The following is a 24,074-nucleotide window of genomic DNA, read 5'->3' as shown; positions in this document are numbered from 1 at the left end:
TGGTGTTAGCACAGCTGTTAAACTGGTTTAACATTAATACACTTAACATTGTGGGCCAGGTAGGCATCCCTTTAGGATTTGGCCCCAACTAACCTCCCCCCCCTCCCCCGACTATTTTTGAACTGGATAGGTTACATAGCCTTCATTAAATTGTTTGCCTCCAGGGTATCTCTTGTGCTTAATAAAATCGTTTGGTAGTAGCAAGAATTTACTGCAATAATACGTCATCGTAATGAAGTGGTTACAACAAAAACGGGACTATTGAAGCCATCGTCGGGAACCATGATAGAACCAAGCGCAGTAGGACGGAGAGAAGCCCGAGGTGTCTAGTGAGTCGAAGGGATCAGAGTAAAAACGAAGGGAAACACTACACACGCTATGAAAGGAGAATGTACAAATGCTCAAAAAGCTGCCAAAAAAAGTCCTCGCAAAAGGCTAGGCCTACGGTTTTTTTGGCGGGACAGTCGGCGGCGTAAAATTACCGTACTTGTCCACCTTGAGACTGGCGGTGGTGACATTACTGGGCGAGGAGTACATGAGCAGCGCCACGATGCCTAACACCATGATGATAAACGTGGCAATGGCGGAGTAGCAGCCTAGTGGAGTGCATCCCGGCTCCACGTTGTAAAGAGGAGGGATGGACGAGGACTTGGGGATCCCCGTTGCTTCTCCATTTTCTCCGTCTAGCGCCGCGCCCTCGTCGTCGTCCTCGTCGCCGCCATCTTTACCCTCCTCGCCGCTGCCGCTGTCGTCCTCCCTGCCGTCGTCTTCCTCCTCCTCCTCCTCATCGGCGCAGGACCCCGCCTCTAGGTCCCTCTCTATCTCTTGCTGGTGGTGCAGCAGCTGTTGCCTGTGGTTTTGCGCGTTGTTGCACAGGGCTTCTTCCTTCGTGTCGTTCATCTGGAAAAAAATAAGACGAGTTAAAGCAAACGTCCTCGTACTGGACTGATTAACTTCAAATTACTTTTAACTGGAATGGTTTAAATTATCCTGTTTAGTCCAAAAAGGGCCAGTGACCAAAAAACTTTTTGGTATTTTTTTTGGAAGAGCATACAGAAATCTTCAGTCTTTTAAATTCAGCTTTTGGCTAAGTTTATATGAGGAATATAGGTAAAAGCCTCCCGAGCGAGTATTGAGTGGCCCTGTTACTACTGACACATACGCCATTTTGGATGGTGTTTTCTGAACCATTCAAAATCGGCATTAGTCATTCGCCCTTTTTGCACTCAGCCGGAGAATTATGAGTACTGAAAAGCACATAACTGCAGGTCAGAGGGTTGGTGTCCCCTGATGCTCTTCTGAATTTCACCCATTTTCTGTCTGACTTTAGCAGGAGTTAGCCGGTACTTTCAGTCTTCCTTTTGCACACCAGGTCAACTCTGGAACTGTTCTCATTCTGCCTTTCCCCCTGCCCATGACCTTCAGTGGTTTTGCGCCACGTGTAAGGCAACGCGAAATGATCGGCTTTAGGGCTGTATCTTTTGTGTATTGTATCGTTGAAGGAACACCATCTCCCATCTGCTTCTTTCATACCCTTTCAGTCATCATCCTGACATCTTCATTCCACCTACTCTAAGAACTGGGTGAGGCAGAGACAGAAGGCAAGGAAGGAGAAAGCACAAGACAGGGAGAATAGCGTGCTTAGTGACACGGGCGGTGTAAGCGTCCACATACTAATGCATAGAGAATAACAACAACAAAATATTGGATGAGGGAGAGGTAATCCTTCTTCGCCGAAATTAATGGCGAAGTTTCTAGTCAGTAAATAACTAAATCATAAATAAACAGTGATTTATGGAAGTGTCAGAAGGTTGTTTTTATTAGTTATTTGGTTTGTCACTGGTGGGTGTGGGAGAGGTTCATGCAGCAAAAGGAATTCCCTGATAACACCTTTCCAATACGGTGTCGCCATTTTCATTAATTATTACTACCTCCAGTTTGACATAAAAGGAGAGATTTTCGAAGTGGTTGGGATAGATATTATGTACTTTTCACGACCCCTTCTCTGCACGGAGGCTTTTTCAAACTAAATAGTGTGGTGACGTCAAAAATACATCACAAAAGGACATCATTGTGGTGAAGGGTTTTGCAGTAGTACCACACACCCTCCTTCCTTTTTCACACACCTTCCTTTTTCACACATTCTCCTTCCTTTTACACACACCTTCCTTCCTTTTTCACACATTCTTCTTCCTTTTTCACATACCGTCCCTCCTTCTTCACACACTCTCGTTCCTTTTTCACACACCTTCCTTTTTCACACACCCTCCTTCCTTTTTCACACACCCTCCTTCCTTTTTCACACACCCTCCTTCCTTTTTCACACACCCTCCTTGTTCTGGTGTCAACATCTTTTTCCATATGAAGTTGTAGTATCACACATTGTACATAATAATTTTTAAAGCTGTTTAGTCATAATTAACAGTGTGTAATGAAGTGTGAATGATGAACAACCAAATATCATTTCGCTGTTAGCTGTGGTATAAAGAAGAAGGTGGATGGCAGACCATAAGTGCCACCCTGTTTCAATTATAAAAAGAAGGTTAGGAGAAGTGAAAAGATATCTGAATAGTGCGTAAGTGTAAAGTTCTGGGGAACCATTTATTATGTTGGTATATGTGAATGTACTTAATACCATTTAATAGAGGTGTAAAATGTGCAAGTAGAGTTGTCATTTATCTCTACTTTTTGCATAAGCCCAGAGTATATGTAAATGCTCGGCACCTCACTTTTTAGCTGACCTCAGCACCGCGCCCTAGTCGGCTCGGTGAGTGTACAGCGTCAGAAGCTGTTTTATAGTTATTAAGGGAGGTGGTATCGCTCTTACATATCTCTCGGGTCGCAGTTATATTATTCTGTACCCAATAAAGAGAGATTTAATCTGCTCATTTCTGTCACCTTACGCTATCACTTAATAACAGACCAGCTTCCACCTTTTCGTGGCAGAGGACCTTTGGTGGGAAGTGTCGGGCAGTGACGGCGAGTAGCTGACGTGTACTACAGACAGTGTCGTCGATCCAACACGGTGGTGTAGTTATACTATACAGCAGAACACATAATTTTATTGGTGCTAGCGGTGGCACGATATTTAGTGCTAGCCGTGTACCGATACATCCTTCCTTTTTCACACACCCTCCTTCCTTTTTCACACACCCTTCTTCCTTTTACACACACCCTTCTTCCTTTTTCACACACCCTCCCCCCTTGTTCACACTCTCCTTCCTTTTTCACACACTCTCCTTCCTTTTACACACACCCTTCTTCCTTTTTCACACACCTTCCTTCCTTTTTCACACACCCTCCTTCCTTTTTCACACACCCTTCTTCCTTTTTCACACACCCTCCCCCCTTGTTCACACTCTCCTTCCTTTTTCACACACTCTCCTTCCTTTTACACACTCTTCCTTTTTCACACACTCTCCTTCCTTTTACACACTCTCCTTCCTTTTCACACTCCTTCCTTTTTCACACACCCTCCTTCCTTTTTCACACACCCTCATTTCTTTTTCACACACCCTTCTTCCTTTTTCACACACCTTTCTTCCTTTTTCACACACTCTCCTTCCTTTTTCACACACCCTTCTTCCGTTTACACACACCCTTCTTCCTTTTTCACACACTCTCCTTTTTTCACACACCCTCCTGCCTTTTACACACACCCTCCTGCCTTTTACACACACCCTCCTTCCTTTTACACACACCCTCCTTCCTTTTTCACACACACTTCTTTTTTCACACACCCTCCTTCCTTTTTCACACACCCTCCTTCCTTTTTCACACACCCTCCTTCCTTTTACACACACCCTCCTGCCTTTTACACACACCCTCCTTCCTTTTTCACACACCCTTCTTCCTTTGATCCAGCTGACTCCAGATGGCTATATTCAGCATAGTGTGTATAGGAGAGTGGTAATACTGGTACCCTTAACCCTCCCATGGTGGGGACAACTCTAGTATTTCATTCCAACACGCGCCAGACTATTTTATTCAGCTGAGAGTGAGCATAGGTGCGAGAGAGTGTGTACAGTGGCATCATTTACCCTCTCGTGGTGTTGACAATTCTAGTACTTAATACTATCTAATGACGGACGATTTCTTTTTTTTTTTTTCGGCAGCGAGTGAATCATATGGAACCTGAGTGTTAATCCCTTCATTACGATGACATTTTTCCTATAGCGTTCCTACTGCCACCAGACGATTTCATTTAACATCTGATGAATTTCAACTGTGAAAGGATTAATGAAAGTTAAATCAAACCCCCATATCAAGCAATCAGTGTTGTGCTGAAGACTCCTTTGGCATGACTGTATTCATACTGCCTCAAGACGATTTTATTCACCTTAAGGAAGGCCCCTCTTACCGAGGAAAAGGCATTCCGGAATGTTCTAAGCCAATGGGAATACGGCACCAGGAGGGGAGAGATTCTATTTTTTTATGGGGGGGGGGGATGTTGCAAGACAAAATAAACTTCAGCAACAGTCTCTCTTTTCCTTCAAGTGGAGTGGGAGTTACGAGGCTACATGCAGCACAGGTGCTGTGATTGAGACTGCTGCATTCCTTCGCGAAGATCTGAAATTTCACTTCATCGTTGCTCAAATAATTGATCCACTTATATTTGCTGCCAGCATTCTCACGTCGCCTATGATACAGGAGGGAGAAAGACTGTATCTGGGGTTCCTTTTTCGACTGCGTCATGTCCCCAGCGATATTTAAGAATTTTTGTGTACACAGAAAATCTTTTTGCAGTGGCAAACGCGCAAATGCCGTTTATTTAATTTTATTTACTACTGAAATTGCCCGAATTTGGCTAAAGAACATCGAATACAAGGTTATTGTGGATGTACGCAGTCTTACATGTCATTATACGTTTTTATACATTGTACGTAAAAGTAAAAAGATTCAATTTTCTCTGAGCCTCTTCTTGCCATGCTCGTATTTTACCGTTTCCGTCTCCCACCCCAGTCCCCAGACCCTGCCCTGTAAGCTTATAGACAAAACGTATAGGTTAGGGCAGACGCCATAGGGCGCTTAGCCGCGGCGTTTATCTCCGTAACTTGGGCTTTTGAGCCTGTAGCGTTTTTTTTTTCTTTTTTCCCACAATATCCTGGAATACAAGGCCACTACATTCTCCAGGTTACCACAGTTACCTCCCTTAGGTGTAACCCCAGGTGCTCTTTTACCCACCAACCCACAAAGGTTGGATGGACACCTGAGTCACGTGACGCCAGCTGCCCGCCTAACGCCGGCGCTAACGGGCCGGCAGACCGGGTCGAATAGCACTGTAGGACATGACACAAACAAGTAAATGTACTAGCGTTTCAAAATAAGTGTATAACTGTAATTCCTAATATTAGGGAGTTGAGAATATACAATAAGGTCTGGCCTGACATATACAACGATATGACTAAATCAGTAATAGCAAAACATGAAAAGTGAATGAAAACCTACATTGTGTAGTCTACCCTACTCACAGATGGATAGTGCACATGTACAAGAAGAAAACCATACACGTACTCATGCACAATTTACGAATAACTTCTGAAGGTACACATCCAAATATATACTGGTAACTTATGAATTCTCCCGATTTTGATACCGAGTACAGTTTATCTGTACTTATGTTCAGAATAAAATCAGTTCATATTTTGGTAATGATATGAATAGTAAGCCACAACCTGGCAGGGAAAATGGTTGTGCCAGCTTTTCGCTGTTAATGTCTCAAAATACTCAGGATATGGCAAAAGAGGTGGACTTTATGACGTTGTTGTTATGATACTGAGATTTGGGTATAGTACTGGGAATTCAATTGAGCTGACGCTGTCTCTTGTGCAGCTTATGGTGCACCAGCATCACACACATTACGTCACTGTTTTATGGAATGTCCAATGATTGCAATCTCTGGGAATCAAGAACTCGGTGCTCTAACTGAGCAAATTTTGTGGCTGATTAATAGAGTATGTTAATTTCAGTTCTTCATGAATATCCTCAAGTTGCACCAAGGTTGCAGAAAGCTCTGGCTTCATTACCTATAGTTACACATAAAGTTAGTTAATTCCAGCCATTATATTAATTACATTTCTCAGTAAATATTCCATCATAGGAGAGTCCCAGTCACAGTGAGCCCTGAGTACCTTAGCCAGAGCCATCAATCAATTTATTTAGTTCAGTTGTCATGGAAATGTATTACGTCCTATTCTGTCAACCTCACCTTATACTTTTATAATATTCTATTTCCACATTTATTTACTATTCAAGTAAGATTCCTTACAATCCTTTCTCATTTTAAGGTGTGTGCTACTGCCTGTATGAAAATAGTTACCGGTGAAGGAAGTGTGTAGCAAGACCTATCTTCTAGTGATATTTATGTGCTTTCTGTACTGTGACAACTATACATTTTTCAGTCAATATCCTTATGTACCAGAGAGAGAGAGAAAGAGAGAGAGAGAGAGAGAGAGACCCATTTTCTCTACGTGAAGAGTGAAAGAAAACGAAGGGGCGTGGATGGCTAGGGAAGGGCCCTGTGGTGGGGAGGGGGGAGGCGAGGCAGGGAGCAAATGTCATGGAGGGGAGTCACCCCTCACCACACCCTTCATACCACACCAATACCACAAGACCCCTTACACCACATCATCACACTACACCACACCACCACACTACACCACACCCCTCATACCACACAACACCAGACCCCTTATACCACATCACCACACCCCACCACACCTCACACTACATCACCGCATCTTTCACACCACACCACCACACCCCCCATACCACACTACAACACCAGACCCCTTACGCCACATCACATCCTTCATACCACACCAACACACACCACTACGACACCAGACCCCATACACCGCATCACTACACCACACCACACCACCACACCTTTCACACCACACCACACCTTCACACCTCATTACAACACCCCTCATACCACACTGCCACACCCTTCACACCACATTAATACACCACCACAATGCCATTCCCTTCATACCACACCCTTCACACCACACTACCACACCTTCACACCCTTCACACCACACTACCACACCTTCACACCCTTCACACCACACAACCACACGCCTCATGCCACACTATCACACCTTTCACACGACTTTACCACGCCACACCTCACTACCACACCTTCACACCAAACCACCACGCCATCACACCACACTACCACACCCCTCACACCACACTACCACACCCTTCGAACCACATTGTGACGTGCTTCACACCACACTGCCACACCTTCACGCTGCCACTGTCCTCATACAACAATACCACACCCCTCACGCCACACTACCACACCTTTCACACCACACTAAAACACCATACCACACCACACTACCACGCCTTCACACCACACAACCACACCCCTCACACCACACTACCACACCCCTCATACCACACTACCACACCTTTCACACCACACTACCACACCACACCACACTATATACCACGCCTTCACACCACACTGCCACACCCCTCACACCACACTGCTGCACCACACCACATCACCACGCCTTCACACCACACCCCTCATACCACACTACCACACCCCTCACACAACACTACCACACCCTTCATAACACACTACCACACCTTTCACACCACACCACATTACCACGCCTTCACACCACATCTCCACACCACATTACCACATCTTCACACCACACTACCACATCTCCACACCACACTACCACATCTCCACACTACACTACCCCTACCACACTACCACACTTTCACTCCGCATTACACTTTCACACCACACTACACCTTCACACCACGCTACACCTTCACACCACACTACACTTTCACACCACACTACCACATCTCCACACCACACTACCACACCCTTCATACCACACTACCACACCTTCACACCACACTACCACATCTCCACACCACACTACCACACCCTCCATACCACACTACTACACCTTCACACCACACTACCACATCTCCACACCACACTAACACACCCTTCATACCACACTACCACAACTTCACACCACACTACACCTTCACGCCCCACTACACTTTCACACCACACTACCACACCCCTCACAACATATTACCACACCCCTAAAACCACACTACCACACCTTTCATACCACACCACTACCTTCCTCATACCACACTGCTACACCCCTCACACCACACTACCACGCCCCTCATACCTCACAGCCACAAACCTCACACCACAACCACAGTACCACCACCCCCCCACACTACACCACCACACTACCACTCTATCATGCCCCTCACAGCACGCCACAATGCCACACTACCACACCCCTAACACCACACTAGCACGCCACAATACCACACAGCCACACCACTACACACAGTTTCATACGTACACATTATAACCACACTCTTTACACCGCACAACAACCACATCACCACAACACCACACTGCTTAGTCCCTCTACCACAACTGCACCACCACACTACCATACCAACACTAACGCACTACAACACCCAACCACACCCTCCACACCACAATACCACAAGCCACTACCACAGTGCTACACCTTTCGCACCTCACTACCACACTCGTCACCACGCTACCACAACCACACCACCACACAACCATCATCACACCACACTACTACAACCACACCACCACACAACTATCACCACATCGCCAAAACCACGTCACACCACACTTCTACAACCACACCTCCACACAACCATCACCAGATCACCACAATTACGTCACACCATACTACTACAACCACACCACCACACAACCATCACCACATCACCACAGCATCACGCCACACTACTACAACCATACCATCACCACAATCACGTCACACCACACTACTACAAGCACAACACCACACAACCATCACCACAACCACATCACACCACACTACTACAACCACACCACCATACAACCATCACCACAATACCACAACCACGTCACACCACACTACCACAACCACACCAACACACAACCATCACTACAACCACTTCACACCCAAACCACACACACTACACATCTTCATATTGTCGTTGGACTGGGAAGCTTCGTAGTGCCTATTTCGTAGCGATTTATTGTGCTTCTCACACCTCCCGTCCTTTGGAATATTGTGTGCATAGAAAGTCAAGCAAAGGAGTACAAAAACAAACAAAAGAGGTACAAAGAAAACAAACAACAGGATTACAAAGAAAAGCAAACAAAAAGGTACAAAGAAAGCAAACAAACAAGAGTACAAAGAAAAACAATCAAAGGGGTATAAAGAAAACAAACAAAAGGGTACAAAAAACATGAGTACAAAGAAAAACAACTGGAGTACAAAGAAAACAAACAAAAAGGTACAAAGAAAAACAAGGGTACAATGAAAAACAAACAGGATACAAAAAAAAGAAAATTATTAAAAGAAAACAAAAGGAGTACAAAGCAAGCAAAGAAAAGGGTACAAAGAAAAACAGACAACAGGAGTACAAAGAAAACAAAAGGGTACAAAGAAAAACAATGGTACAAAGAAATCAGACAAAAGAGTACAAAGAATAACAAAAGGAGTACAAAGAAAAACAACTGGAGTACAAAGAAAACAAACAAAAAGGTACAAAGAAAGCAAACAAACAAGAGTACAAAGAAAAACAAGCAAAGGGGTACAAAGAAATCAAACAAAAGGGTACAAAGAAAAACAAACAAAAGGATACAAAGCAAAGAAAATTATGCAAAGAAAACAAAAGTGCAAAGAAAACAAACAAAAGGATACAAAGAAAACAAACGAAGTGGTTCAAAGAAAACAAAGTGCTACAAAGAAAGCAAACAAAAGAGTACGAAAACAAACAAAAGGGTACAAAGAAAAACAAACAAAAGGGTACAAAGAAAAACAAACAAAAGGGTACAAAGAAAAACAAACAAAAGGGTACAAAGAAAACAAACAAAAAGGTACAAAGGAAAGCCCACAGAAATAAACCACTCAGTCTCTTGCGACAGAAAAAATGATTCAAATATCAGCTTCATCATTACGAGAGGGATTTAATAAGACGTAAACCTCTGTAATACCCACACAGTTTGCATTACTAGCCTACAGCACACGAGGTTTATGGAGGTGTGATGTGAGAAATAAATCGCTGAGGAAGAGGTGCCGCGACATCTCCGAAGCAGTAGTGACGGGGTGCGAGGAGGGATTGCCATATAACATTTATGCCCGTAGTCTCCCTAACGAGGCTCCCTAACACCTTTTCCTAAGCGATTCATTTTGCTTATTACACCTTACTATCCTATTCTGTGTTATATAAATCCTTCTGACATTACTATACTCTGACTAAATAATATACAAAAGGATATTAACCAGCCATATCCAAAAATAAATAGCTAAGGAAGAGGTGTTAGGGAGCTCCTTTAACTGACGAGAGTACGATTTTTGGTCCATTTAAAGCCCTGACATTTATATTTATTATCCATTTATCCATTCATTCATTTATTCATTGCCACCTCTGCACACATGTATTCATATTTATTTACCCATTCATACATTCATTCATATATTCACAGGCTAACCTTCACCACCACAACCGCACTACCACACAACACCACAACTACACAGCCACAGTACGACCACACATCCCTCTCAGCCTCGCCATTCATACCACACTACCACAGCCACACTCGCACTCCACCCTCACGCCAGTCCACCATTATATTACCACACATACCACTCTGCCACCACCGTACTACCACACCAATCATTTTCAACCACACTACCACACAAACCACTCTTATCATCCTACCGCAGAGCCATAACCACACTACCATTACGTCATTTCACCACAGTACTACCACACATACCGCACTACCACACCCTTCACACCATACCACCACAACCACACTGCCACGCCACTTTCACACCTTTTCTTACTACCATACATACCACACTGCCACCATCACAGTACCATACCACTCTACCATTACCTTGCTACCACGCACACCACCCCGCTACCATCACACTACCATATTACTTAACCATAACCACACTACCACACAACTATCATAATGCAATCTCAGCCACGCTATCACAACCACACAAGCACCACACAGAACCACCACAGCCACAACCACACTACCTTATCCGAAACCACCACTACCTGTAAGCCAGTCAGTCACTACCGTACTACCAGACACCTTTAGACTAACCCATACCAACATGACGGATACCACTACCAGGCACTATAATACTACCATTCTGCCTGATACTACCACACCACAGACAACCATACTGCTAGGTAGTATCATGCTATCACACTACCACATTACCTGACACTACAAGACACTACAACACTACCAGACATCACCGGACACTGTCACACCGCCCATACTGCCAGATGTACCACAAAACCACTCTACCCGGGTCAGTCACACCACCACACTACCACACACTGACACTACCAGATACTACCGCACTATCAGACACTATCACTATATCAAACATTACAGTGATAAGCAACACTACCAGCCTACCAGACACTAGCACTACCAAACACTACCATATTGCCAAAGACTACCACACCACCAGACAGACTACCACACTTCACACTGCCTGAGCCACCAAACAAACAGCTCAGGTTTGTTGGCAGGGTTTAATATCAATACTGAAGACGGGAAAAGGTTACTACATATACCTGAGCCTGACACCTTCATCATATCCCTTTAAAGAATGTTAAAATATGTACAGCTATTTCTATCTGTCTATCTATAGCCAGACGCCTTCATCCGGCAAGGAGTGGCCACAAACAAATCGCCTCCATGTCGCCCTCTCCCCTGCCATTTGGCCGCCCTCCCCCCAGCTCACACCCCCTTTTCTCGTATACCCCACCACCCCAGCCCTCCATTAGCTAATACAAGTATATTTTATGATGTACTGCAAGTGACATAGGGCTGTGGAGGTTCAGACTCCCTAATTATTAACACTCTAAGATTCTTTTGACTCACTCAGCTGAATACAAGCATCAAGCGTTAACTGGAATAAAATACCACGTCCCGATCGTGGCAGATTTAACCAGTTTAGAGAATAAACAAGTCGCTGGAGCAGTTCACTCAAATAATTCTCTCTCTCTCTCTCTCTCTCTCTCTCTCTCTCTCTCTCTCTGCCTTGTAAATATTCTTTTCTAGTTTGGCTGCGCAGTGTATGTTAGTTGTAAGAGTGAGGACTAGAGTATAAACAAGCCACATTTTACGTATCTTAAACTCCTAAGATTTGTAATTAAAGACTGCCAACATGCAGGATGATCTGCACACAGCTACGGTGCACTGACACACGTTTGTGCAGTGTGCCATAATGATTAATGAACATACAAGAACTCTGGAACCGAACTTTGTGTATCTGTGTGGTTTGACCATAATATTAATAATAATAATAATATAATAATAGTAATAACTAGAACGCTCTCAGAGATCTTATACGTCTGCCAGTGCCATTGTAGAATCCGGATCCGGATCCGCCCCAAAATATAATCAATACTTTCTTGGCTCATGGCCCACCCTTCCACAAAATGTCATTGAAGTTCATTGGGAACATTTGGAGATATCGTGCTTACAAACAAACAGACAAACGTAGGTGAATGCATAACTTCTTCCAACTTCGTAGTCTGAGGTAATAATAATAATAATAATAATAATAATAATAATAATAACAACAACTAGAATGGCACTCAGTAAAGCGCATACCTCCGCCAAGGCCCAACATGCAGTTCTTTTGACTGAAAAATTTACGAAAATGTCGAAAAACGCGCTGTCTCGCAATGTTAAAGTGAAAAAAATATATAAAAAACTTGATCCACACCTTTATCTGGATCCGCACCAAAATTTAATGGAGTCTATTCTGTGCCAAGGCCCATTCTTCTACAAAGTTTCGTGGAAATCCGTCCAGTAGTTTTTGTGTAATCTTGCTCACAAACCAACCAACAAACAAACAAGCAAACGGACAGGGGTGAAAACATAACCTTGGCGGAGGTACTACTACTACTACTAATAATAATAATAATAATGAAAGGTATGTGGGGGATCTGTCCAAAAAATAACAGCACAAAGTTTGAAGTGCATTGATGAAAAATGAAAGGAATGTCACCAAAATGTGGAATGTTTGAAAGAAAAAGAAAGAGGAAGGAGAAGACGGACACACAGACAGACAGACAGACAGAAACTAAGCCAATACAACAGGTCACCATTATTTGCAGACCGAAATATGGAACCAGAGCCTGAGTTCACGAAGGAAGCTATGATCAGATGCCTCTCGTAACTAAGGTTCTTTTTTCTCCAGGACGAATCAGGGACACAGGAAGGCGCTACACCCTCCCTGCCTTGCGCTTCCTGGAAAAAACGAATATTCTAGTCGCGACGGAGAATCGATCGCAAGCGTGTTTGTGGATCTCAGCACAGCCCATTAACCCCCCCCCCCACAGCGATGACGTGCTGGAGGGGTTAGATAAAGCCTCCATTAACCCTTTCACTGCGATGACACGAGCGAGGGAAACAAGCAGAGACCCGCACAATAAACTGATCAAATTCCAGAGTACTAGGAGGAAAATCTCAGTACCTAAATAATCCTCCTGGCATAATTATTCGAAACTGGTGTTCGCTGAGACGTTGAAACAATTATTTTATGACAGTTTTGCTAAAGAAATTAACTCATAAAATAAAGTCGGTAGTGATATTTGGAGTTCAGGATACGTTGCTCCACACTTTATTTTTCTGCACTCACTCTTTGAAATTAGAGTCATTTGAAAATTCCTGCCTGTTTTCGTAACGTTTTTTTCTTATAACAGTGAACTTTACTTCCGGGGTTCTAGACGTAATGTACTGATTTCAGGCTTGGGAAAGATAAATGATGAAAACATGTCGGATTTTTTTTTTTTTCCCTCGAGGGGGATGCATTTGACCCATATGTTCTGACCTTTTTGGAGACGGATTTGACGTTGTATTCTGTAATTCCTATCACGAGGCGATTTTGTTCAGCTTGGGAGTGGCTTGAATCTTGAAGGGTTAGACAAAGCTTTCATTAACCACTGCTGCTAGAGTTGTGCCCTACATTGAATATAATCTTCTGTTGGCAGGAAGAATGAAATAAAACACAGCCCCTACATCACCGAATCTTCTAACCTCTTCCGTAAGCTGAGAAAAATGTCTGGTAGTTTCAAGAATTACACACACACACACGCACACACACACACACACACACACACACACACACACACACACACACACACACACACACACACACACACACACACACACACGAAAGTCCTGGCGTTCAAAGGGTTAACACGTACACTGTATTTAGAGCAGTGTGGTCTGTGTTGGCAGTCAAACAGAGAGAGCCCCTTTAGTGTCAATACGTCATTATTTGTGTGCCCTTCCTGCTGCTGCCTGACGACTTTATCCAGTTTATGTGAGACTGAGTCGGGGAGTTAAATTAATTTTTTACTGACAGATTTACCATAACACCTTTCCCCTAAAATAAATAAAATCATCTGGAGGCAAGAGCAACACAACAGAACACCTCACCTCGCCTTCATAACAACCACCATCCAACACCATCAACCAGGTGACTCATTGTTACGTTTACTCTTGCTACTTCCAGGCTATTTATTTCACCTAAGAGAGCCCCTTCTTGGTGATGTGTAAGAGAAAACTGAATCTAATCTTTCCAGTTCGAAAAGGTCATCTCAGTAAAAAAAAAAAAAATAACTAAATAAAATCGTGTGGAGATAAAAAGGATGGATAATTATAGACGTCACCGGATTCAGGAGAAAAAAACAATTCTACATCATTTTTAAACAACCCCAAGGGAAGGCGGTTACCTCTACTGCCTTATAATCTGGCCACGATCCAACCAGACACTACCACACTTCCAGACACTACCACACTATTAATAATACCGCAATACCAGACATTACCACACTGCCAGACACTACCACACTAGCATAGACTACAGCACCACCATACACTACCACACTTCCAGAAACGACCACAAACCACACAACCAGACACTACTACACATCCAGCCACTACCATTCCAGACACTACCACACTACTATACACTACCACCTCACCAAACTAAGACACTACCACACCATCAGACACTACCACTTTACCACACTACCACACTTCCAGACACTACTACATTACCACACTACCACATTTCCAGACACTACCACATTCACAGACAGTACTACATTACAACACTACTAAACTTGGCTACTACCATACTTCCACAAACTACCACAGTACCACGCGTCCAAACACTACCATACTACCACACTGCTAGACACTACCACACTGCCAGACACTACCACACTGCCAGACACTACCACATTTCCAGACACTGCTACACTACTAGACACTTCCACCTTACCACACTTCTACCTTACTACACTACCACACACCAAGACACGACCAGCACTACCACCTTACCACACTACCATACACTACCACACATCCAGATAATACCAAAATGACAGACACTACCACACAAACACACTACCAGACGCTACCAAACTATCAGAATACCACACTAACACACTACCAGAACTACCACACTAACACACTACCAGAAACTACCACACTAACACACTACCAGACACTGCCACACTAACACACTACCAGACACTACCACACTACCACAAACTACCACACGAACATCAGCAGCATTTACTTCCTTGACAGACACAACCAGACGCTACCATTCTACCAGACTCCATTAATTCCCGGTAGTACCATACAACCAAACTACCACACAACCAGATACTACCACACAACCAAACACTAACGCACAACCAGACAATACCACACTACCAGGAACTACCACACCACCGGAATATTACATTTCCAACTACCACACGACCAAACACTGACATCACCCCACTACCAGGCACTACCACACTACTGTATTAGACACTGCATTTCAACCAAACTACCAGGCACTACAATACTGCCACACTACCAAACATCACCACACTACTACACTGATGAACACTACCACAGTATCACACAAACACTATCATACTACTACACTACCAGACACTACCACACTACCATATAGTACCAGACCACCACACTACCAGTCACCATCATACTATTACATACACACTCTCACACTACCAGACTTCCAAACACCACCAGACACTACCACACTACCATAGAGGATCAGATTACAACACTACCAGTCACTACCACACTATTATACAAACACTCTTAGACTACCATACAACCACACAACCAGACACTACCACACCACCAGTCACTACCACACTATTACACAGACATTATGAGACTACCACACTACCAGACACTACCACAGTACCAGTCACTACCACACTATTACACAGACATTATTAGACTACCACACTAGCACACTCTACTACTCATTCATATACTACCACACTAACAGACATTACCACACTCCTGTACTACTAAAAACTACCTCACTTCCAGACGACTCCCCACTACCAGACTACCAGAAACAACCATTCTACCAAACACTACCCTGCATCCAGTTACTACCATACACTGCCACACTACCATGTACTAGCACACTTCCAGTCACTACCACACTACGCGACACTACCATAATACCACACTACCAAACACTACCACACTACCAAATTACCAAACTACTACACTGCATTCGGTACCATGCTACCAGAATACCACACCACCACACATTACCTACTACCAGACTACATCACTGCTGGATGTTAGCTCGCTACCAAACACTGCCACACTACCAGACACTACCGTACAACCAGACACTACTACAGCATCAGACACTATCACACTGTTACACTACCACAGTACCTGACACTACCAGACACTGCCATACTACCACACTACTACACCATCACTATCAGACTTCCAGCGAGTACTGCACAGCTACACTGCCACAATACCAGGCTACCAGACACCACCATGCTGTCACACTACCATACAATCAGACACTACCACACTACCAAACCATATAACCTACCAAACGCTACCATACTACCAGACGCTACCACATTACCTTGCTACCACACACCCAGATACTACCACACTACCATACATGATCACACTACCAAACGCTACCATACTACCGGACACCACAATGCACTACCACACTATTACACACTACCGCAATACCAAACACTGCCACACTACTTCGCTACCAGACATCATTGCACTACCAGATACTACCATGCGAGTACGAATAAGGACACTACAACACCAGTAAGCCACGCACAGCCATACTACCACACTACCAGACACTGCCATACTACCACGCCACCAGACACTACCACGCCACCAGACACTGCCACACTACCACGCCACCAGACACTGCCACACTACCACACTACCAGACATTGCCACACTAGCGAATAAACCCCGACCCTCCCAGACACTACCAATAATTATGAAGGAGATTTCCAGGTATGCTTAGTTATTAATTCAAAGCCCCACCACTACTACCACCACCACCACCACTACCACTACATCCATCACCACCACTACCACCATCACCACCACCACCATTGCCATCACCTCCACCACCACCACTGCCACCACCACCACCACCACTGCCATCACCACCACCACCACTGCCATCACCACCACCACCACTACCACCACCACTACCACCACCACCACCATTACTACCACCACCACCACTGCCACCACCACCATCACCGCTACCACCATCATCACCACTACAGCCACCACCACCGCTATCACCAGTACGACTCCTACTACCATTACTACTACCACCAATACCATTAACATCCTTTATTTCTTTTACCAGTACCTCCATTACCACTAGCTGTTATCACCACTACCACCATCGTTACCAGAGCATCAGGACTATCACTACCACTGTCATTGGAGTCATTATTACCACTACCACTATTACTACTACCACCATTATTACTACCACTACCATGACCTTTACTATCACCATTAGCACTACCACCACCCTCACCAGTACTACCATCAGTGCCACTACAACTACCATTACCAGTACTACCATCAGTGCCACTACAACTACCATTACCAGTACTACCATCAGTGCCACTACAACTACTATTACCAGTACTACCATCAGTGCCACTACAACTACTATTACCAGTACTACCATCAGTGCCACTACAACTACCATCACCAGTACTACCATCAGTGCCACTATCACTGTTGCTAATACAGTCTCTGCTGTTATTATTACATTACCAACACTACCACAACTACCACCACTACCACCACTTGCAACCACTCACCTTTATCACTAACACTGTACTGAAGTTTACACACACACACACACACACACACACACACACACACACACACACACACACACACACACACACACACACACACACACACACACACACACACGTCTTCACCAATACCAACCCCTCTTCCACATGCACGCACAGTCACGCACCCCACACTTATAAAATATCCACACTTACATCTACCTCCCTAACTTGCCCACATACACCCATATCCTCACACACCATATCCACACTGACACCACACTCAAGCCATACCCTCCCCGACACCATACAGTACGCACATCCAGACCCCAACCTCATCATACTCACACTCAAAATATACCCATACCATACTCACATGCAAGTCCACGCCCATCCACACCATATCCACACACACGCTTATTCCCACACCCGTGCCATACCTACACACCCAAATCCACACCCACACAGCACCCACATCATTCGACACCACAACAGCCACACCACACCCACACCATACCCACACCATACCTACAGTACATCACATCCACAACACACCCACACCATATGAACATCACACCCACACCACACCATACCCCTATCTCACCTAAAGGATACCCACACCACGCCCTCACTATACCCTCACTACATCACACCATAACCACTCCATCACAGCCTCACACCCACACTCTTCCACATTTACTAACACCAAAGCCCCTACACAAACACACCATACCCACATCCACACCATACCCACATAACCGCACCTACACTTACACCATGCCCACTCAACATCCACACCACTCACACCATACCTACATCATGCTCTCACCACATCCACATCTACACCCCAGCCACACCCAAACCATATCCACATCAACACCCACACTACACCCAGACACCCAGGCCCTAGACATTAACATCCATAACACATCCATACCAGCTTATATTTACATCCACACCCACAGAACACTCATATCAACACACACTCCCCCAGAAAAACACACCATACCTACGTTACACCACACACATCCACACCAGAACCACATCCACACCATAACTATACCAACACGCATATCCACATCCACACCACATTCATGCCACATCTGCACCCACACCCATCCCTATCCCAAAACACCTCATCACATCCATCGTTTACCACACTTACATCCTAACCACAACCACACATTCCCACAACCTCACCATCATCACACCATCTCACACCAGAACCACAGATCACACCACATCCACATCACACGAATGTAACACCCACACCACACCCATATACCCACACTTAAAACCACATCCCACATCCATACAACCTCACATTTATTTATAAACCGCTGCACACCATATCCACATTAACAAGACTCCCACACGGCATCCACATACACCCACACCACATCCAGACAATACCCACATGCACTCACAATCAAACAATACCCACACCACACAACAACAACACCACGCCCACACCCATACCCACACCACACTCACATCTTAACCCACATCATACCTTCACCGTCAACATGCACAGATACACCAACACCCACATAACTCACACCCACACCCACATAAACCCACACCCACTTACACCCAAATCCACATACACCCACACCCACATACACCCACACCCACATACACCCACACCTACATAAACCCACACTCACATACACCCACACCCACATGCATCCATACCCACATACACCCACACCCACATAACTCACCCACATAAACCCACACCAACATACACCCAAACCCATATACTGTACACCCATACCCACAAACACCCACACCCACATACACCCACACCCACACCCACCTACATCCACATACACCCAAACCCACATACACCCACTCCCACTCACACACCCACACCCACGTAAACCCACATACACCTACACCCACAAACCCACACTCACATAAACCCACACCCACATAAACCCACACCAACATACACCCACACCCACATACACCCAAAGCCACACCCACATACACCCACACCCACATAAACCCACACCCACATATACCCATACCCACATAAACCCACACCCACATATACCCACATCCACACCCACATAAACCGACACCCACATCCACACCCACATAAACCTACACCCACACCCACATACACCCAAACCCACATGCACCCACACCCACATACATCCAAACCTCATACACCCACACCCACACCCACAGCCACATACACCAACACCCACATACACCCACATCCACATACAGCCATACCCACATAAACCCACACCCACATACACCAAAACAAACATGCACCCACACCCACATAAACCCACATCCACATACACCCAAACCCACATACATCCACACCCACACACTGTACACCCAAACCCACATAAACCCAAACCCACATACACCCACACCCACATACCGTACACCCACACCCACATAAACCCAAACCCACATACATCCAGACCCACATACACCCACACCCATATACACCCACACCCACCTCATATATAGCCAGTGTAACCGCCGTCATGGTGTAGTAAATCCACCTTATCCACTTATCTCCACTTCATTCTCACTTAAGATGTCCGCTTTGTTGTGTGGATGAGATGTGGATGGGGCTTGACTTGTGTAGTGTGGATCAGTGGATGGTTTGGTGTGGATGGCAGGGGTGGAGCAGACATTGGATAGTGTTGTGTGGATGTCAGAAGTGGATTAATATGATGTGGATTGGCGTGGATATGATGGACAACCCCTTAATGTGGATGTGACTGGATGAGAAAAGAATTGTATTATAAATGGATGTGGATAGGAAGACGTGTGTATGCTGCAAAAAGAATTAATGTGGATGCATGTGGATAACGAGTGGTGTGGATATAAACAGGAAGCCGTAATGTGCATAAGTGTGGATGGGGATGTGTGGATGAAAGTGGATTGCAGTTGATGTAGATGTAAGTAAAAGACGGCTAATGTGGATGGGTATGGATGTGACAAAAAGACTTCAGTGTGGATGGATGTGGATAGAGTGGTGTGGATAAATTACAATGTGGATAGCTAGTAATGTGGCTATAAAAGAAAAACCATAATATAGATAAATGTAGATAGTGTGGATAGCGATTGGTGTGGATATAACAAAACCATCAGTGTGGATATATGTGGATAGCCAGTATTGTATATGTAACTAGTGTGGATAGCAAGCGATGTGGATGTTGTATAAAGGTCTTAATGTGGATGGATGTGAAGGGAAAATAGTGAAAAATTAATAGGAAACCCCAGTGTGGATATGTGTGGGTATGGTGCTGTGTGTGCGTGTGTGTGGAGTGAGGAGGAGTATATCCACACGTGGTATACTGGCACCAACACCAGGCACACTGACTACACCAGCTCTCCTCTCTCTCTCTCTCTCTCTCTCTCTCTCTCTCTCTCTCTCTCTCTCTCTCTCTCTCTCTCTCTCTCTCTCTCTCTCTCTCTCTCTCTCTCTCTCTCTCTCTCTCTCTCTCTCTCTCTCTCTCTCTCTCTCTCTCTCTCTCTCTCACGTTGAATTTTCCCAATACAAACAGGACACACCCTCTCCACACCCACAGCCAAACCACACCACACCCACACCACACCCATACCATACCCATACCACACCCACACTACGCCCTGACCACATCCACGTCATCACCACACCCACACGCTCACCACATTCACACGAAACCCACATCCATATCCACACTACATCCGCACCCACACCACATCACACCTTCACCAGCATCCTCACCACACCCACACCCACAACACGCCCACACCACACCCTCACCACACCCACACTCACTTCACCACACCCTCATCACATCCGCTCTCCCCTTACTGTCACCACAACCACACCGCACCCACACCCTCACTTCACCCAAAGCCTCACTACATCTGCACCCACACACACGCACACACACATACACACACACACACACACGCACGCACGCACACACACACACACACACACACACACACACACACACACACACACACACACACACACACACCAAACCCTCATTCTCGCCACACCCACACCAAACCTCCACCTTCACCACTCTTACACCTTCACCACACCCACACTCTCCCCGCACCCACAATCACACCACATCCACACCTTCACAACACCCACAGCCTCGCCACACCCACACCACACCGACACCCTAACCACACTCACATCCTCACCACATCCACACCTCATCCACACCTACATCACACCCACACCCACACCAGACCTGCGCCCTAGCCACACCCACACCCTCACCTTACCCATACTGACACCACACCCACGCCCTTACCACACCTTGAACCACACTACACTCATACCCACACCCAGACCTTCACCCACATCCACACCATCACACTCGCCTTCCTTACAAAACCATGTAAAGATAAATAATTGAATAAACAAACAAATATCCACCAAAATATCCGTATTGCGTGCATGTCTGCAGTTTCCGCCTCTCTGATTGGCCGCGAGCACCGTGAGGCTGACCAATGGGCTGCCTCGACCCATCCCGCATTGACACCACAACAAAACAAAGCAACATGCCTTCACTCACAAACACTTCGTTATTATGCACAACTTTCTGGTTTGGGATTTTATTAGAGGGGATACATGTGCTTAAACTTTATGGCTGTACTTTTGTTTGCTCGAAGGTATACTTACTTGGAGGGATAATCGTCAGAAGGCTAAGTAGATGCGACTCACGACAGGTAGCAAGTTCGTCTTAGTCGATTGGTGCATCCTGCCACCGTCCGCTGTTGGTACTCCTGCTCTTGCTTAGCCGTCACGCACTGCACTCTCACCACCTCCTGCACTCCCCCATCATCGTTCCGCAGTCCCATGTGCCGGAGAAATGAGTCAAATCAGTAAATGCAGTCGAAAAATGGGGTTTAAAATCTATATAGCACACCCTGTTTCCCGCTTCAGGGTTGCTATGGAAGTGGCATAGAAAACGGGTGTGGTTTGGTGCAGTGGTTGTCATGGCGACGGATGTAAACAACAACATTGAGCGGCGCTTGCGTCATGAGGGACACGGGACAGAAATGGAGGCAGAAAATGGAGATGTTTTAAGGATAAGGAATGTGAAGAAGTATTTTGGTTGGAAAAATAATGTTTTGGATTAGACAAATGAATTATGTACTAGTAATTTTGTGAAAGCCATCATATAAGCATTTTGGGACGAAGGGGAAGATGGGAGAGAAGAGGATATGGAAGGGAGGGATGGGGAGTGAGAGCACCACAGCGATCCATATTCCATGTCCCCCCCCCCCTTTCCCCTCACCCGTCACCTCCATTCCTGGCACCATCCTAGCACACACACACACACACACACACACACACACACACACCACATATTTCACACACTATTACCGTGTCAGCAAATAGCAACCACAGACAAACCCCTATCCTTCAGTCTCTATCATTCCTAAAATAATAGCAAACAAGAATGATATAGTCGCACAATTAAACGACAAAAATAGTTAGGTAAAACGGCGGGGAAAAAAAACTTACGGAAAATACGACTTGAGTGAGAATGGTCGCGGTAGGTGATGCAAAGGTTAATTAATAGGAATCCTTATGTCTTCCTGGATAATTTCGTCCCTTCAGTCCGACGATGGGCATACTCCTAGCCAGGTGAGGGTGAGGAGGGGCAGACCGAGGATGGGGGTGGGGTGGGGAGGGTGTGAGTGTGTGTGTCACTGAAGGGGGCGAGCACAGGACTGGAGAGAATCACGCTTAGAGTCACTTTCAGGATTCTGCGCATTTGGGAGTTCCTATACTTCTCTCTCTCTCTCTCTCGTTTCGTAGTGTCGGCAGCTAAAGT

At 45.3% G+C, this 24,074-nt stretch overlaps 1 protein-coding gene across 1 annotated transcript; it reads right to left on the bottom strand.

Annotated features, from left to right (window-relative positions):
* Positions 1-131: 131 nt before the first annotated feature.
* On the bottom strand, positions 132-23,904 carry LOC145411577 (uncharacterized). The gene is made up of 3 exons (XM_080281586.1): positions 23,762-23,904; positions 22,913-23,058; positions 132-900 (listed from the first exon to the last, which is right to left on the bottom strand). Exon 3 carries the CDS (start codon positions 898-900, stop codon positions 442-444), a length of 459 nt encoding a protein of 152 aa, XP_080137712.1. The 5' UTR covers positions 22,913-23,058; positions 23,762-23,904; the 3' UTR covers positions 132-441.
* Between the last annotated feature and the right edge of the window lie 170 nt (positions 23,905-24,074).

The sequence above is a fragment of the Coenobita brevimanus genome, chromosome 90 (assembly GCF_032717465.1).
Source record: "Coenobita brevimanus isolate Jiangsu-jjx chromosome 90, ASM3271746v2, whole genome shotgun sequence".
Lineage (NCBI taxonomy): Eukaryota > Metazoa > Arthropoda > Malacostraca > Decapoda > Coenobitidae > Coenobita > Coenobita brevimanus.
This window is presented reverse-complemented; position numbering and strand designations above follow the sequence as displayed.

What these genes read in the sequence shown, in the direction of transcription:
- LOC145411577 (XM_080281586.1), bottom strand. Translation starts at nt 900, where the DNA reads ATGAACGACACGAAGGAAGAAGCCCTGTGCAACAACGCGCAAAACCAC.